General features: G+C 40.3%; 1 protein-coding gene across 1 annotated transcript in view; it reads right to left on the bottom strand.

Annotated features, from left to right (window-relative positions):
* SCP2 (sterol carrier protein 2) overlaps positions 1–19166 on the bottom strand; it is a 35833-nt gene that overhangs the window by 9385 nt on the left and 7282 nt on the right. The window contains exons 5-13 of the mRNA XM_015423280.1: positions 18872–18936; positions 15994–16120; positions 15308–15371; positions 14708–14794; positions 11800–11950; positions 10696–10843; positions 8533–8640; positions 4078–4231; positions 398–491 (exon numbers count right to left, since the gene is read on the bottom strand). Of these exons, the coding sequence (XP_015278766.1) occupies positions 398–491; positions 4078–4231; positions 8533–8640; positions 10696–10843; positions 11800–11950; positions 14708–14794; positions 15308–15371; positions 15994–16120; positions 18872–18936 (998 nt within the window). The remainder of the gene's footprint in view (positions 1–397; positions 492–4077; positions 4232–8532; positions 8641–10695; positions 10844–11799; positions 11951–14707; positions 14795–15307; positions 15372–15993; positions 16121–18871; positions 18937–19166) is intronic.

The raw sequence follows: 19166 nt of genomic DNA, 5'->3' as shown, positions 1-19166 counted from the left end.
TCTTTCCTCCATCACTCTCCAAATTCAAGGTCTTTCTACTGAGCATGTGCAACTTGGTGTGCTGTTTCTCAAGTTGCCTGGCAGGGAGAACCATTAGTTGCTCCAGCTCTTGGGTGGAGAAGGAAGAAGGAAGAAGTGAACTGCTACTGAACGCAGCCAACCACATAAAGGGATGGATACAGATCACTGGAAGGAAAAACACAAATTTTATTTTTGTTTGTTTTATTAATTCAATTTATACCCCGGCCTCCCCACGAACGGGCTAACAGATTTAGAAACAAAGGTGCTGCAGTAGTTGTCGCTCCATTCCTACAACATAACAAGATTCACTATTTTGAAAGTTAATCCAATATTCTAATTTTTCTATTGCTTAAGATTGTTTTATCAAGTTCTGTACCTCTTGGAGTTTCTTTTCAATTTCTTTGAAGACAAGACTTGCCTTAAACCCATCAACAGCTGCGTTGGTAGGAACAGCTTGGATTTGCCGACATCTGCAATGACAGAAGTTATTCTGGAATTACTGAAAGATAGGGAGATCTAACTAGATTAGTATTTTTGGAATAGTCTACTTTCCACTCTATAGCTAGGGTGGCAATCAGAATGGGCAATATTTTTAAGATGCTACAAGAGTTTTTCATTGTGACATAAGGAATAGCAAGTTTATTGCAGCATAAGAGTATTTATTCCCCTCCCCAAATGCTATCAGCACTGCAGCCCCTGCCAGGTAGGTTAGGCTGAGAGAGAATGTCTGGCCCAGCATGTGGAGCTTTAAACCTGGGTCTCCTCCAAGCCTATTCTGATGCTCTAACCAGTACACTACACTGAAGAGAGAGGACAAAATTGGGTCAGTTGGGTCTCTACCAACTGACTTTGACCATCTGCTGAAACAGGTTTTGAGCCATGAAAGCATAATAAATGAGTCAGTCTCTGCTATAGCCAAAACAACAAAGAGCTGCATGGCACTTCAAAGCCCACACAGCTACCCCTCTGGAAACTGTTTCTTTGATGTTTCATCCTTTCACAAATCCTATGAGAGTGATTGAGAGGTACTTGCCCAAGGTGAACTATATGACTAAGTAAGGATTAGGCCTCCCATGCATAGTGGCCTACCCGAGGATGTCAGGAAAACACCCACCCATCTATCATTGTACAGAATGTATGCATGCATGTATGAATGCATTCAGTGCACAGAATGTATAAAATGGAATTTTCAGGACGACGCTTATACAAAGGAACAAGGGCTATAGTTTAAAGAACTGTTTATGGTATGCATTGTTTGTTTTTATTGCACTGTTTCCTAATTTCTGTAATCCTGCCTTTTGCATTTATTGTATGCCATGTCCTACAATTTTACTGTTTTCATGGTTTTATGTTCATAGTTTTACAAAGTATCTTTGAGAGACAGTCTGGCATAGTGGTTAAGTGCGCAGACTCTAATCTGGGAGAACCGGGTTTGATTCCCCACTCCTCCACTTGCACCTGCCGGATGACCTTGGCCAAGCCATAGCTTTGGCACAGCTGTTCGTGAAAAAGAGCAGTTTCTGTCAGAGCTCTCTCAGCCGCACCTACCTCACAGGGTGTCTGTTGTGTGGAGGGGAAGGGAAAGGAATTTGTAAGCCACTCTGAGACTCCCTTGGGTAGTGAAGAGCGGGGTATAAATCCCTACCTCTCCCCCTCCTCTTCTTCATACACTGTTTATTACATGTTTTATACTGTCCATATTACATTGTTTTAAATTTTGTAATCTGCCTTGGGTCTCAACAAGAAAGGTGGACAGTAAAGTGAATAAATAAATAAATGTCAAAATGTTATGTCTTAGTTCCTTTCAAAAACATAGAAGTCAACTTTATGACAGTTTTGCTTATAGTGACCTTATTTTTCCACAGTGGCTACTCCATCACCAAATTGCACAATTACTTTTATCTGATCATTTAGCTCGGTTATGCAACTGAGGTTGTTGTGTTATTTCTGTTGGGTGAAAATAGGTGAAAGGTGGCTATGTTTCACAGCTATAAAATGAGAACTCCAACCAGAATTTTTACATTTTCTACCTCTCATAATACTACCACATGCGGACACCTAATGAAGCTGATGGGCAATACATTCAGAACAGACCAAAGAAAACACCTCTTTAGTCAACAAGTAATTAAACCACAGAATATACTGCCAGTGGATATAGTGATTGCAAGCATAGATGGCTTTGAAAGGGGATTAGACATATTTGCAAAACCTCCAGATACAGAGGCAAAAACCATCTGGACGTCAGTGTTATGACCAGGGGAAGACCTCAAGTTCTGTGTCCTGTATACCAGCCTTCCATGGCCATTTGGCCACTGTGTGAAACAGAATGCTGGAATAGATGGACCACTTGTGTGATCTAGCAGGAAGCTTTCTTATGTTATTATAATTAATACATCAATTATTATACATCCCTGATTGCTAAAAACAGTATGGAGACTGGGACTAACTAGTTATTAGTTTAACTAGAAGATAGTTTAGTAATGTGGCTAATGTTAATTTTTACTCTGTTGCTTGTTACACTGTTTATACTTCAGGGTTTCAGATACTCATCATGGTATGTACGGATTGTTTTATGAGAGTTAGCCAACTTGGAAATGGAGTGACTGAGACTTCAGGATACAAACATTTTGTATTTATTTATTTACTTATATCTCCATCTTTACATTTTGAGTCTCTCCTGACAACTTACTTTCCTCCACAGACGAGTTCACTAACTCTTCTGCTCCTGTCTCCCAATATACAACTTTAGGCTACAAACACCATAATGGTATACCTTGTCTTAATTTTCATTCTGGAGCCTCATGTGCACATCCAAGCCACCTAAACTCTACTGTGAAAAACCATTACCACTCTGGCTCATTAAAAAACAGGTACAATCTGAGAATTAATAAAGGTGAGGCATTAGTGTGGTATTCCAGAACTGAAAAACTGGCAAGTTTCTCAAATTCCTTGTGAGTATAGTTCACTGCCCCAGCTTGAAATGATTTGCAGATTATGGAGATATGACAAACTGCATAAGTGAATGCACAAACGTACACATTAATGGGGTGCAAATGTATCTCTTTGCTCACAGTACTTTGCAAATAGCAGCAACTCCCACACATAAGGGTTCCCCACCCCTGAAACAGGCAAACCCTAATAGTCTTTGCTATACCTTTCATTAAGTTGATGGCTATCAGAGTTGCTCTCTCACACTCACATGAATTAAACATCTCTAAATCTGCTTTGATGTTTTACGGAAACTTCCCCCAAACCACTTATTGCCTGGAGAGCCTCTTTTAAGGCCCTTAGTTGTCTCTACCAAACTTTGTTTAAATACATAATTAAAGAAAACCTCAACTCTTATTTAAGAGAAAAATACCAGTCACCCTCCTCAGTGTCAGCAAGAATGTATACTAACAAAGCATTAAACTCTTGTTAGTCATAAAAGACTTCTAATTAAAAGTTGAAAATGCAAGAAAATGGGGTTGTTTGAAAAGACAACTTCCAAATATAAAAAGAACACCAGACTGGGAGGGGGGGGGGCTTATTTGCGGTGTATAAGTAGTTACTGTGAAATTAGAGGCATCAGGCTTAAAACCTCTGTTTTGAAAAACATTGCCTGTTTTTACTTCTCTCAATTTTGTAACTATTAATTTTGCACATTCCTTTAACGGTTGTTTACTTTCAGGGAAAACCCCATGGAAGGAGAAACACAGAAGGGGAACAAAAACCACAATGTCTTCTAACCCTGTCCAAAACCACCATGAAAGTTTCCAGCAGCTGCAGAAATTAGAGTAGTTATCCTTTAGAAAATGCTGAGTAAAGCCTTTCTTTGAAAACCAACATTCTCCCCTGCTCTAAAGCAACAAGAGGATTTCCCAACAACTTATTTTTTAGTTTGGTATTAAGGCAAGGAAAGTAATTTAAGATCACATTATAGTTGAACAACTATATATAGTCATTAAGTGGCACTCGTGTATAGGACCATATACAAAACAGAGATTAGCACACTTAAACTAGTGCTCCTTCAGAGGTATGGACAAATTGTTTGTACAAAGAGACGTAACAGCTCACCTTGCAGCTTCAGGAAAGCCCATCCTGTACAGGGACACCACTGCAGCACCGCCAAGGCCTAGGTTATGCTGCAAAGCAAGCTTTGCACTGGGAACTTGCCTCTTTCCGGCTTCTCCTCTTAGCTGCCAGCAGAGTTCAGCACACTGAGCCAGACCTAATACATCAAACACAGAGTATATAGATCAGCCTCTATTTCAAGAGCAGCGTCATTCTCTTATGCCCAGCCCTTAAGAAAGGAGGTGAAAGGGAATGGCAAGTTAATTGGAATCAAACATCAAGACAAATATTTCAGGTTAAAAGAAACATTCAAGTGTGATGTATGAATAGAGGAATTAGCATTCTGTGCTCTTTTAAAGCAAAAAAAATAATAGCTGCAAACGGATTGTTTGATTTCCCAGATTTCTCTACAGAGGACTTTTTGCTATAGAGTTTGAATATTTTCTGCTATAATTTTTTAAGGAACCCAGTGTCAATTAACACAAGGACAAAGTGTCATCAAGCTGTGTCACACCGAAAGCTTCTAGTATCTCCATATTTTCAGATTTTCAAGGCAATTTACAAACTTTATTGTGTTTTATTTTGTAGTAATAGGGTTGTCAGGTCTGGGTTGGAAAATACCTGAAGATTTTGGGGGTGGATCCAGGAGGAGGGGTTTGGGGAGGGACCTCGGCATGGTACAATGCTAGAGTCCGAGCTCCAAAGCAGCCATTTTCTCCAGTGGAGCTGATCTCTGTCAGCTGATGATCAGTTGTAAAAGTGGGAGATCTCCAGGCCCCACCTGGAGGCTGGCAACCCTAAGTAATGTCACACTAAAACCAATTAAAAGCCATAACAATCCAATTTACACCACCAGATGTTGATGCCTTGTGGATTTTCTTACAATCTTTCCCTCACAAGGAATGTATTTCGTTCACAAGGAATTCCCTCACAAGGTGTGTTCTGAGCAACGGTGGGTTTTGGCTTGAGGTAAGCCTCTTTAGGAAGCTCAATGCATAGCACAGACTCATTGTGCTATTATATCTCAATCACACAACAATGATTTTCTCAGAGATTTGTATCAGTTTCTCAGTACTGGCAAACAACTCCTTATGCTTTGGCTTGATTTAAACAAATATCTGTAAATACTATGTACCTTAGCTCCCAGCATCACCTGCAAAACAAGGGAATGGATCTAGAGTACTATCCGCAGAGCTACACTAACAGAACTGCCCCCCTCCAAAACACACACAAACTAGCCAAAGTGCTGCTCCTAGGGTACAGGGAACAAACCAAAGGTCTGAATTCAGACAGGGAAAATCAGTGGAGGTCGTGTCGTCCCGTCCCCCCCCCACCCCCGCTAATGGAAGAGTTTTATAATGACAGAAAATCTTTACACCGAGTGGAAACCCATCTTTGGATCCAATCCAAAGTCGTGTGTGTTGGGGGGAAGAATTTTGTCTGTACAGAAATCATTCCATCTACAGCCTTAGTGCTAAAAACCTGTTGCTGGCTAGAGAATGACAATGAGCTTTCTGCACTGTCGAAGATTGTGTCACTTTGACCAAACAGTCCTTTATTTTTATTTATTTTTTAAAGTTCTCTTATCTTTCCAACACTCAAGGCAGCTTCTGGGATAAAAGCCAACATAAGACATGGACATTATCACGCACACTGAATTAAAGGAATGAAAAAAACTAAATCCAAACTTCTAATCTGAATAGAATCCTTGACACTGGAACTCACCCACCACTTGAACTCTCAATATCCAGATTACTTACCAGCTCAACAAGAGTAACCAACAGAACAAAGTCTTCTATGTGAGCAATCAGTAAGAACAATTCAAGGTAGTTAATAAATGACTTTGATCTTAAGGTTCAGTATTTTTAAGCCATGACCGATCATTAGTATAATTTTAATTTCTTGCAACTTCCTAGAGGAATTATTAAGACTGGATAAGAGCACAGAACAAGAACCCAATGCACTCCAAATCCATGTGATTCTGGCCCAGGAACGGTGGGCAAAATACAGTCAGCATGTCAATTATGAGCAGCTTTGGTTTTAGTATGCATGGTTGCAGAGCTATCTGAGTGGAATGGGGAGTGGATGGAGAGAGAAGGTCAGAAACAACCTAAATTGTATCATCATCAACAGTCAAGATTCTGAAGATTAGTTAAGCATATCTTTAAAAAATGGCAATTTCAAATTCGATATACTGCTGGATAAACAGATTTGTCTCCCATCCATGATGTTCAAAAAGCATTCCAGTTGAGTTAATGTCATGCAACTGATTATACAAATTGTCTTCAGCTTTTCAACCAATGATAAAGGTTCCGTGGTTGCTCTGGCCTTACTGCTGAAAAGGTTTCCCATGTGTACTTCTCAACCATATGAAGCCTCCTAACTCACACAAGAGAAAATTCTCCTGAAGCCATTTGGAAAAGAAATGCTCAATTCAGTCTTGTAAGAACTAAACTTAATTGGTGGGTATGGAACTAAAACTCTCAGGATCACTCCAAGGGTGGTGACTTGAAAGCCATTATTATGAGTAATAAGGCCAGGCTGATGCAATCATAAGGAAAGAGAAAACTTAAAGAACAGGAGGAAGCAATGACAGTGAATATAGGTTTCAAGCATATACACTTTAACATATGCCTATTTTTCATGCTCTAAAGATTTCATCTCTGATCCTAATAGCCACTTTAGGACCACTTGACAAATCTAATGGCATTTTATGTTATTTTCCTTTGAACAGTAAAGCCACGTGCCATATCACAAACTGCTTTGGAAACTTTTTCCCAATTCATAAGTGGTCTGCCACATAGCATGGAGGACTACTATTTAAGAAACATGAGCCACAACCCAATGGGACACAATACTAGTTATATGATACCAATGATCCCAATGTTTGGATTTCTACAGACACCCATACTGCTGCTTGTTACCAAGAAGTTATAACTGCATGTTTTAATTCACCAAAAATGGAATTCAGGCACTTTACGGTAACAGCTTTATTGTGGCACAAGTGTATGGTCTACAACTATACCCTACATGTCTCCTTGTGCATGAATGAGTGTGTGTAAAACTAAATATAAAAAATACTCCGCTAAGGATAACATTTCATGTAGCTGATGCACTCTAACCCACACATGGTAAGGCTGGCATAGCTCTGTCAGAGGCGCTGCCAGACTCTTCATTGTTTTTTACTGTATCCAGACAAACATGACTATCCCTCCGACATTTTCTTTGGGTCTCTGAAGAAACTCTTGCAGGAACTTCCTAAGCAGGCACAGGTATTCAAGTTCTATCTTCAGGCACAGAAAAATAAGCAGTACCTATTTTTTAAAAAATTGTCTCCATTTATATATAAACTTCTTGGTGATAGATACGCTCACAGCATACTCTGGTTTTAAAATAGGATTAAAAAAGGATTAAAACAGTTTTCCATACAAACACAAACTTAGGCACACTTAGAGGCAAGGGTCACTCATGGCTACTGAATATTTAAGATTACAGCAAATCTATCGTGGTTTCACTGTTCCCTAATATTCCCTGTATGAATGACTGATTATATGTGGACCATGTGAGCTGATGGCCATAGGACTGAGTTGATTAATGAGACTATCACAAAAACAAATATTAATCTCTTGTGCTTACACTGAAGTATAATTCAGGATGGTCATAAAAGAGTGATGTGGAATTTGGTTAATCTAAACAAATGAAAGAACTTATTCAACAGCTTTATCATTAGCATACTAAATGAAGTCATCAGTGACACCGTAGAGAGATGATACTTCCTTGAGGCATCCTCTGTCATTCCCCAAGCACTAACTGATTAAATATGACAAGAACCATAACGTTTGTTCAATGAGTTTAACAATCATACGAAGTGGTGCATGCAACAGTTTTAGGAGGAAAGCAATCTCCATGTACGACCAACAGCATACACTTCAGTGTTTAATATACAGCATGTATTTTCTCCTTGGCAGTATATCAGTCAAGCAGTCAATATACGCAGTGACTAGTGGCTATCTAATACACTCAGGACAAGGAAAGAGAGAGAGACTCATGCTGCATTCTAATTTATCTTTGTGTTGGAAATGCTGATGCAGAAAGCAGCCCTAAACAATTAAAAATCCTGTTTAGCAATCAGTAATCTTATCCTAAGGGGATGTTGCCTACTCTACCATTTGCCAGGCCAAGGCATTCCACTCCTCCCCACCACATGCTGACTCCTGAAGTAAGGAGAAAGAGAAGAGGATGCAAAGGCAACGTACTTTAGGAATGCTTGCAGAATGTTGCCTGTCATACTTTCTCCCCCTGCTCCCATCAAAATCACAAAATCTAGAAGTTGCTGATCACAGTGTTACACCAAAAGAAGATCTCCCACATTCTCTGCTGTTTTTTTAAAGTATATCATATTTCCTACCTGCAGATGCTAAAATCAATAGAAAAAGATAAAAGCCTTTAAGGAAGTACCTGTAGCACCCAGTGGATGCCCTTTTGAAATCAAGCCACCACTTGGATTTATGACCCATTTTCCACCATAAGTATTATCTCCTCTTTCAATTAGCTCACCAGCCTTGCCTTTAAAAAAGAGAGGAAAAAGACTATTCACGATTAGCAATATAAAATCCCTCGATTCTCTAATTATTACAGATGCCTCCCTTAGATGCTCTGTAAATAGTTATTATTAAGTTGAAAGGAATGAAACATGTTCAACATGCATAGTCAGATTTCAATGCATGCTTCAATTCATGGTACTGTCTGCCATTTCCTCTCCCTCAATAAAGAAAAATGCTGGGAAGTCCTAAATGTATGTTAAATGTACTAACTAGTGCTTCATTAACAAACAGTACTTGGAAACAACCCATTAGCCATCATGGCAATGATGCAGTGACTATTTTGAAGTATATACTCTGGGATTTCACAGTTCATTTTATTCTTGGAACTAAATCTCTTGATCTCTTGGAACTTGATCTCTTCCACTAAACATGTTCAAAACAACCCAGCAACAAAAACCTAACCAAAAACAAAACAGCAACAGCAACAGCTTTTCCTTGGGGAAAGCAGCTTCAGCAGGGAAGGCTCCAGAGGGGAAACAGGTATACTTAAATTGTTCCAGACCTTATTACCATTTCAAATCATGTATCGAATCCTACAAGGGAAAAATGACTTGGTGGAGCCAATTTGAAATAAACAAGTGGCAGATAAGGAGAGAACATCACATATCTATGTGTTCCCTTCAACTGCAAACAGCCACTCGCCACAGCTGCCATTCGTCTTTTGTTCCAAGCATGTGTGCATAACATGTTACGAGGCTTTGTATGAATCCTACTACCAGGATTCATCTTTTCTATCATACTATTTATTAAATTTCTAGGCCGCCTCTCAAGAGATCTGCTTGAGATCAACACAGATACACAGTCCTCATATAAAAGTAACTGGAGAACAAGCTACCCATTTAAACATGATTCACCTTCAGCAGCAGAGAGGCTTCTTTTTTATAACAGGGATAAACAAACATACTCTAAGCTTAAAAAAAAACCCAATGTCTAAACAATTTTTTCTCATTAACTCCAAACAACTTTTAGTGCTGGACAAAGGAATTTCCATTACATTTACATTAGAAAGAGATCTCTTGGTGTATCCTATGAAGTTATGTGCTCCACATTACACTGATCTTAATGTGATCTGCATGAATAACTATGTAAGTGATGTGTGGTTTTTTTATTTCCTTTGGATTTCTCCATCTTGAACAGTTTTAGTGTTATCCACCAAGCTGGCAAGCTCACTAGAGATATAACATTTCTGGAAATTTTGAAGCCATGGGAAAAAAGTCTTTCCTTGAAAAAACAAGAACATTTTGGAAAACCTGAGAGAGATGCAATACTTACTTTAACAACATAAAACGTATAATTTAGCAAACCATTTGGTATATGCGCTGGGGGTTTCCTGACTCCCACTAGGGACAGAGCAGAGCCACTGGGGGGCAGCAGCTGGTCACCTCATTAGGCAGTAGTGTTCCAGCCATGGTAGGAGCCCCACTGACTACTTGGCCAGCAGCCAGCAACTCAGAGACCTGGCCCAGCAAAGGAACTGGGATCAGGAGGGCAATTATGGGGCTAAATAAGGAACAAAGGGGTTAAAAGAAGGATGTAGGAGGCTAGAGCTACTGTTCAATCAGCATTCCAGCTCTTGGGGGAGGGGTTGGCCCTCCTGTGAGAGAGCCAGGAAGTTGTGGGTGGCCCTACCTGCTTTTTTAGTCTGGCCTTCAAAAGTCAGGGAGACGCTGACAAGGCTCCAGGCAGCAGAGCAGCCAGGTGGGGGAAAGGAGGAGGATGGGATGAATCTCGAACCCCCTCCCTTTCCACAGCTGAGGCCTTAAAAAGAGCAGGTAAGCAGCCTGCTGTATAGGGCACTGGACTGGCTGAAGAGAACTGGACTGCAGAACCAGACAATGTTTATGAAATTTAAGGTATAAATGCCTTGGTTTCTACAAGGCAAATTATAACTATAGTACTAGAGAGAGACCTGCAAACTGCTGTTCTATTTGGAACACAAAAATCAGAAGCTTAAGCACACTGTGCTGTGACCAAAGTGTCTATAAAGGTTTAAAAATTTATCTGAATTAAATAATACCTTCAGGACAAAGTCCCAGAGCTTCATAAGTGATTAGTTCATTAGCTGAGAAACAATCATGAAGTTCAATCACATCCACATCTTCAGGTTTCAGGCCTGCTTTTGAAAAACATCTTTTGGCAGCCTCCTTAGTCATATCATAGCCAACCTATTAACAACAAACCGTAACTCAATGTATTTGACTTGCTTGTATTGTAAGATCCAAAAGCCTTGCTGCACATTTCATAATTTACAATATCAAGAGAGCCTTATCTACAAATGCATTTGTTTAACCGTCATTAAGCACTAGACACATTATTACAATAAATACATTACTGAAAACTGAAGGCTGATAGTATTTTAACTGAAGAGTTATGATAGATATAATTATAGAGTATTGTGGCATGCTGTCACCTGTAAGACCCAGGCAACACCTGGGTCAACTGGAAGGGATTTAGGCCAAACCAGAAGTGAACTGGCCTGAACAGGATGAGCTGATACAAGCTCATGGCTGCGCAGAAGATCTGGAAAGGAATTTATCTGACTTTGCACACTGTCTGGTCAATATGCTTTTGGAGCCTAAGTACCAGCAGGCAATGCACAAAAGACTGTTTACGTCATCCAGTAGTAGACAATCTCCATGCCTTCATATGAGATTGGCACATTTTCTGTTGAACTTTTATTAATCACAGCTATAATAAATGCATTGAAACTGACAATACATAACACAAAATATTCTGCTACTTGTGTAAAGAACCAAATTCCTTTTCAAGCAAGAGCGCAATCAACTCAGTAGAAGCAACATAGGTTGTTTCCCATAGCTATCTACCTATGTTCCCCTTAACAATGCATGAACTCTACAGTTGGATTCGGAGCATGGCTCTATAACTGAACTGATCAATATGAGTAATACTGCTCTTCCCATCACATAAATCCCCATGAGTCAAAGGCACAGCTATCACACAGAATAATAACAGTGATCTTGTAGGTGGTTGCCAGCACCTTGTGTGACATTTGCAAATACCTTTTTTTTAAAAAAAAAAAAAAAGAGAGAGAAGGCTCTAACACACTTATTGAATGCAAGTACCAGTGTAGCCAAATGCACAGATTAAATATACATCTTACTGCTTTAATACAGCTATTTTCTTCAAAAGAGCTTGGAAAATCAGTAGTCATCTCTTGAGCCACAATTTCAACAGCTTTTGACTCTAATCCATTATTCCTCACAAATTCTTCACTAGCCAGTATTGCAGCTGCTGCACCATCAGATGTTGGACTAAGAGATATAAAAATTACAAGTTATTCAATCATTTCATTTTTTTGCTGAAGAAGAGAAATGTGTAATGAAAATGCAAGATGAGCAAAACAGAAGTTGCCAATTAGCCCAAAGGAGAATAATGACATTGCATTGAAATAAAAACTGAAGACATAAAATGAACATACTTGAATTAAGTAAATATTGTTCGTGATATAAATTTATTAAAAGTTTTACTCCAGACGTTCTAAATATTGGGTTGGGTGCAAGAACCTTCGCAAGGTCCATGCAAGAATGCCAGATTTCCCCAGGTCTCACCTTCCCACAGCAGCTACTCCTAACATTAGGAAGTTTATTCTTGGGCTTGCAGAATCATGTTGAGAAACAGCTACACAGGAGCTATTCCATCCCTCTCAGCCCCACTGCAGCCTCCAAACTTGCACAGTGATTATTCCACACAGGTCCTGCAACCTCTCTAATAAGTTTTCCCATCAGACCTGGATGCTAGGAGGAGGGGAAAGCTGGGATGAAATGCAACAGCCAATGATTTCAGCTGACAGATCATAGGATCTAACGTGCTTTGTCACAGAGAGCACTTCAAAGTCACAGAAAGATTGTCTGGTTTTACGCGGCATAGCAGAAACTTTATTTGTTTATTATTTGTGTTATAAAATTTATATCCTGTCCCTCTCCCCTGAATGGGACTCGAAGCGGCTAATCACATATAAAATACACCCAATAAAACAGTACAAACAACACAATAAATAAACTTTATAAATATAAAATTATTAAAAACCTATCCCGGTCAAAATCTATCCACTATCAAGCAGGGTAGGATGCATGGATGGTGAAGACACAGCTGGAGCATAATTTACCAGCTGCCTGATGGATCACAATTGCACAAAGACCGCACAAAAAAGTAAGGCCTTGAATTCCATGTGGAACCTAGGGAGGTCCCACAAAGCACACACCTCTTCAGGCAGCTGGTTCCACACGACAGTGGCCACTGCTGAGAAGGCCCTCACCCTTGTTCACACAAGGCAGACCATTTGTGAACCAGGGACCTCCAATAAATTCTGATACGAAGATTGGAAAAGTCAGGGAGGATTAAGATGGGAGAGGCAGTTCCAAAGGTATGAGGGTCTCAGGCCATTTAAGGCTTTAAAGATAAGTACCAACACTTTGAATTGGCACTGAAAACAAATTGGGAGCCAGTGCAGCTGCCGTAGGATAGGGGTTATAGGCACTTACTGGGATGCTCCTGTCAGCAATCTGACAGCTGCATTCTAAACCACTTGCAGGTAGCCCTGTGTTGAGTGCATTTCAGTAGTCTAGTCTTGAGGTGACGGTTGCATGAATTACTGTGGCAAGGCCCACCTGAGACAGATAGGGAACTAGCTGGCAGGCCCAGCATAAACGGTAAAACACAAGTCTTTGTCACCAAGGTTACATTTGTCCATGGAGAGCAAAAATCAAGCCACACCCTCAAACTCTAGAGAGAGTTGACCGTAGAAATTTGGACCACCATCAAGGGTTGGCAAAAGTGGCCACCCTGACAGTCTGGGCTTCTCCAGCCACACAACCTCTGTCTTAGATTGATTTAACTTCAACCGCCACTTCCGCACTGTCATTTTTGTCTTGTTTGTCTCTATTGCTTCAGGGTTCCCCCCCCCAAAAAATGTGTTTTGCTCTCTCTAGTAGTCCCAGAGGGAGCAAAACACATGTGGAAGGGGGGGGGGGGGGCCCCAAAGCAATAGGGAAAAATGAGGAGCAAAAATGACAGTGTGGAAGTGGCCCAACTCACCTTGGCCTTTCCCAACTGCATCCAGGCAGGAGGCCAAGACTGGAATTCCAACCACCAGCTGATTCTCAAATAAGAGGCAGAGCTAGGTGTCATCTACATATTGATGGGGGGCATATAGTTGTTAAATAACAGAGGGCACATATAGATGCTAAATAACACTGGGGAGAGAATCAACCCCTGTGGAACTCCACAAGTTAGAGCTCGTGGTGACAACCTGTCTCCACCTTCGATTACCCTCTGGGACCAACCCTGGAGGAATGAGGAGAACCAGCTCAAGGGCGTAACTCTCACCCCCAAGGAGGCTAAGCAGTTGACCAGGACCAAGTGGTCTACTGTGCCAAAGGCTGCTGATAGATTCAACAGGATCAGTAGCGCTGTCCCGCTTGCATCAAGGTGTCATTGGAGATCATCAACCAGAGCGACCAGAGCTGTTTCGGTCCCGAACCCCAGTCAGAAGCTGGACTGGAAGGAATCTACTGGCAGAGAGCTTGACTCCATCTCCTTGATTTGTCTCCAAACAAGGGCTACTTCACATATAATGGAAGTTATAAGACACGTAACCTGCATGTCACATGTGTTTGAGGGCCATGATGCTAGTCTTTAAATACACAGACACACAATCTACAGGCACAATGTAGCCATAGTTAAAACACTTTCCAATCTTATTGTTTTCAATGGCAGAATTAAACATGCAGTATATTCCACTGAAATCAAACTTAAGAGTGCTAATTACAGCCAGATCATGCCCTGTAGGTATGTGATACAGGACCCATGCTCCATCAAAACTCCTTGCAACTTAAACATACAGCCTGAAAAATTAAAACAAAATGGTAGTGTGGCTTTTACATATAATAGGTAACATTGCAGATATATACAGAGATGGGGTACATGCCTTCATGTACAGGGGGAAGCACTGTGCATATCCTTCCAACTGAGACATGGAGCATACATAAATACTAACACATCAGTCTTACCAACACTGTAAAACTGTCAAGAAGTCAAAAACCTTGTGTGACTGTAAGATTTCTTCTAAACTGTACTCCTTTTGAAACTGGGAATTCCTAAGAAAAACATAAAAATGCCAATTTAATATTTCAAAAGGTATTGTATTCTATTTTAAAATCAAAAACAGTTTCATTTTAACACAAAAAACTGCTTGGCTAGATCAGGGTCAATCTAGATAATCTTTCTAACTACAACTTGCCAGACACATCCAGGAGCTCTGCAGGAGGACAAAGTGGCAAAGATCTTCCTATGTTTGCGCCTTCTATCCAGAGAGCTGTTAGGCTGCTTCTTGCCCATCTGTTCTATGAGTGGAGTGCTTCTGATGCCTCCACGAGCAGAAAAGATCCACAGGACCCAACCCATTGTCTCCAAACATGGAGATTCCATTTGGCTTTGATGGGTAATAGCCAGATTCCCCTATCTAGCAATTTTCTATCTTTTTAAAAGTAGATATCCTTCAATAATGACAGCATTGAAAGTCACTGTTTTACACAGTTTCTTAGAAATGTAATTTCCCACCCTCCCAAATTGAATTCTTACTAGAATTTTGAATAAAACATTGTACTCACGGATTGTTGGTTGAATGGCTATGGTTTTTCCATGCAATTTTTGCAAAGTGTTCTACTTTGGTCCCTAAAAAGTTGCATTGGGGAAATGATATAATATTACCATTGTGTGAGATTAATTGGAATCCTTAGTACAAAAGATTGTTTTATTCTGAGTTCTTCATCAACAATCCTTGCTTCATTTCAAACCAATACCCAAGACAGTTTACTGATTGCAATTCTCAGGATAGATTCAGGTGGGTAGTTGTGTTGGTCTGAAGCAGCAGAACCAAGTTTGAGTCCAGTGGCATCTTTAAGATCCTCAAAGTTTTATTCTGGGTATAAGCTTTCATTTGCATGCAGATACTTGAAGAAGTGTGAATGCACATGAAAACTTACACCCAGAATATAACTTTGTTGGTCTTAAAGGTACTACTGGACTCAAACTCTGTTCTCAGGATACTTCAAGAGTTACTACATAACTACATTAACCCAGGCCTATTTCATAATTTATGAAGGAACCACAGCAACCAAATTCCTAGATCCTTTCAATATGAGCCACATCCCACAGCCTGAACTCAGTCTATATTTCTATACAGGGGCCTTCACCTCTGCTACTATTAATGATAGAGGATACAAAACATTAATCTTATGTTGAAAAAGAAAAGTACAATATTCTTATATGATAGCAATTTTCTTATGAACAGTACCATATTTCTCCATGTGTTCTTTTCCAGCATTTCCAAACATCTGTGAAGCAACTGGCGCTGCTGCTAAGCCATATTTGTTTACTATCACTTCCACGTGCTTGCCCACTGGATTCTCCCTGTCCATGAACTGAAATTAAAATGCACTTGTATACTTAGCAAACTAATATCAGACAAAACAGAAACAAATATTTTGAGAATCCTCTCATTAACTTGGGTACAACCACATCCATATCAGACCATCATCACAGTAGCCTGCCAACGGAAATGCCCCAGCAAAAAGAGAAGCGCTTACAATTTAGTTAACTCTGGTGATGCTATTCAAGAAGGCACTAAACTAACACAGAGTAACTGAATTTTTCAAATTTCTTGCAATTCCAGTATTTAATCTTCTGGCAGTACATTCTACTTCAAATTTAAAATTTCCACCCTTTTATTCAGCGCTCCTGGAAGGAACAGTCACATATGCACATGCTGACTTACATTCAATTGTGCAGTTCCAAAGACTTAAGAATACTTCCACCCTGAGAACACAGAACAGCCATTTCCTCTGATTCCTCCCTCCCACTGCAGAATTCTACTTTGCCCTCAAGGTCATAGGTGTCAAACTCATTAGTTACGAGGGCCAGGTCTGACATAAATGTCACTTCATCAGCCCGGGCCATGTGTGCCATAAAATATAATGCCAGGTACCAGAGATATAAACTGAATAAAGGACAGCAGCTGGTAAGCTCCGAGTTGGTGTACCTTCACTGTAAGGCCCCATGAGCTGGGAAGAGGGTGTAGAGGAATACCCATATGGGCGGACTGGAGAGGCAGCAGTGCAGCACTGGGCAGATGCTCCCACGCTGCTTGACAGCCATGCTGAAGCCACATCGGGTTCCGCCATGCTAAAGCCAGAATCAGAGTGGCTCCGCCCACTCCCCCCTGAGCTGTCTCCTGTCCCCTCCTTTTCTCTACTTGCTTGCGGGCTGCATAACAGACCTGGATTCCAGCTCCTAGGCCTTATTTTTGACACGCCACACCAAGGCTGTTCCTCAAGCTCCACTGACCCACTACCAGAACGAAACTGCAGAGTACTCAGTGGGCTGCAGTGAAAGGGGGAACTCCCACTATATGAGGTAATCTGAAGTAATCAGTTTTTAGAAAAATAAATTTTAAAGGTAAAGAAACAACAACAACAACAAAGTTCCTTATATATGCTACATTTAAGTTGCCCTGGAACACAAACAGCCATTCAAGTTTGTCTCTAATACTAGGCAACTTATAGTAAATGAGCATAGTATTCATATTTACTTAGATATTCACAGTGAGCAATGCATAGTGAGCAATAGCCTAAACTCCTGAGAGCCCCTAATGAGGCTGCTGTCCCTTGAAAAGAAGACCTGCTAGTAGCAGCTGTAGCTTTCATTTGCATCTTGCTTCATTCTTTCAACAGTCTTCTACAGTCCCCCCTTCACCCTGCAGGATGGTTTCTGCACGGAAACAGGCTCTGTCATTTCCCCACTGCTACTGCAGTGGCCAATACAGTACAGCAGCAACACAGCTTTCACAGGGCAGATTCGCCTGCATTCTTCCTGCCCTAGGATGCCGGTAGGAGCTGCTCCCACCCGATCACTGGGGGGCCTTTTCATATATTTTTTTTTAATCTACAACTGAATATCATTATATCAATACATTGTTACATGTATCAGGTTCTCTGACTTCCCAGCTTTCATAAAAAGTTTCTAGCCTCTTTCATGAAAAAACATACCTTGTCGCTTATATCTCCGCAATGAAAGGAAAGGCTTTTTTTTTTTTTTTAAAGATAAAACTAGGGAAATAAAAGAATCGCGACACATAGTTATAATGTTATATCGCTATAACAATATTCAGTTGCCAATTAAGAAAACTAGTCCCCCTCATGGCAGGGAGAAAAAGCATTGAAGAAATGCAGAGACAGGGGTAGGGTGAACAGCTGCCACATGGCAGGGAAAAGCTAAACTTTCACATCCACATGGCCAACATCCAAGCTTTGCTGTGAAGTTTTGGGAAATACTGCAGTAAAGAAGTTTTGAGAAAGACTGGAGAAAACCCAGAAAGTTCATAAATGCACCACAACGCTGTGCGGAAACTGCTTCCCAATAGCATTGAACCTGGGGCAAATGACCTGGGCTGTCAACTGAAGGGCAGGTAGTGACAATGAGAAAGCTACAGAGAGAAACATGAGCTGGGAGGGGAGAAAAGTGGAAGGGTCCAGCACTTCCTCCCCCATCACTTCTCTGCTTAGAATCATTCACTTGCCCTACCATATTTTATGACACAAGGCTACAGCTAGCTCATTCCTTGAACGGACACAGTTTCCCCAGGCCATTCAAGGAGGAAAAAAATGATGATACCTCAGCCATACTGCTCACATGGGGTTAGGCAATGAACAGAAGAAAACTGAAAGCACAGCTGATTTTAAAAATCACATTTTTCTAGCAGCAGCACATATCACTGAGTGGTGGGAAAAGTTAATTTCATTGATACTTCTGAGGTAACTGAGGGGAAAAGACATTTGGATATCATTACCTAACACATCATCTGGGGGAATGATACCAAGATACTTCCTACTATAGATTAAAAATGGTTGGGTATTCCCCTGTCCTGAGGAACAGAAGTCTGAAGACTCTTAGTTTTCTAAAGGTTTATAAAAAATTTCTAGTCTCCCCCCAAAGCCACCTTATGCTTATTATAAAATCTGCATTATTGGTATGAACATTATTTCTAGATTGATGGAACTTATGGAAACTTCTTCCAGTTGATGTATGAGAAAGATGGATTCTTCTTACTCATTTTCAAAATATGCAACCTAAATTAAATTTTACCTCAATGCAGCAGAAATTCTTATAACACTTACTTTAGATGTAAGAGATCCTCTTTCCATTTTTTCAAATCCAAGAGCCAGGACACAGTTGGCTAAACCTAAATATATTGAACATTTATAATGCATATTTTAATGCTTTTGAAAACCTGAATATCATACATATAGACCTTAATCCATATAAGAGTTTTCTGTAAGCAATGTTCATTAAAGCCTTAGCTAAAGAGTAGCCCACCAGAGTATCTTTAAAGTAAACATTTAATTCCCCAAAATTCTAAAACTATCCTGTGATGTTATATAGAGGATCCATTTCATATGCTCATACAGTGTC

This window comes from Gekko japonicus, unplaced genomic scaffold (assembly GCF_001447785.1).
Source record: "Gekko japonicus isolate JY-2015 unplaced genomic scaffold, Gekko_japonicus_V1.1 scaffold1079, whole genome shotgun sequence".
In the NCBI taxonomy this organism is placed as follows: domain Eukaryota; kingdom Metazoa; phylum Chordata; class Lepidosauria; order Squamata; family Gekkonidae; genus Gekko; species Gekko japonicus.
This window is presented reverse-complemented; position numbering and strand designations above follow the sequence as displayed.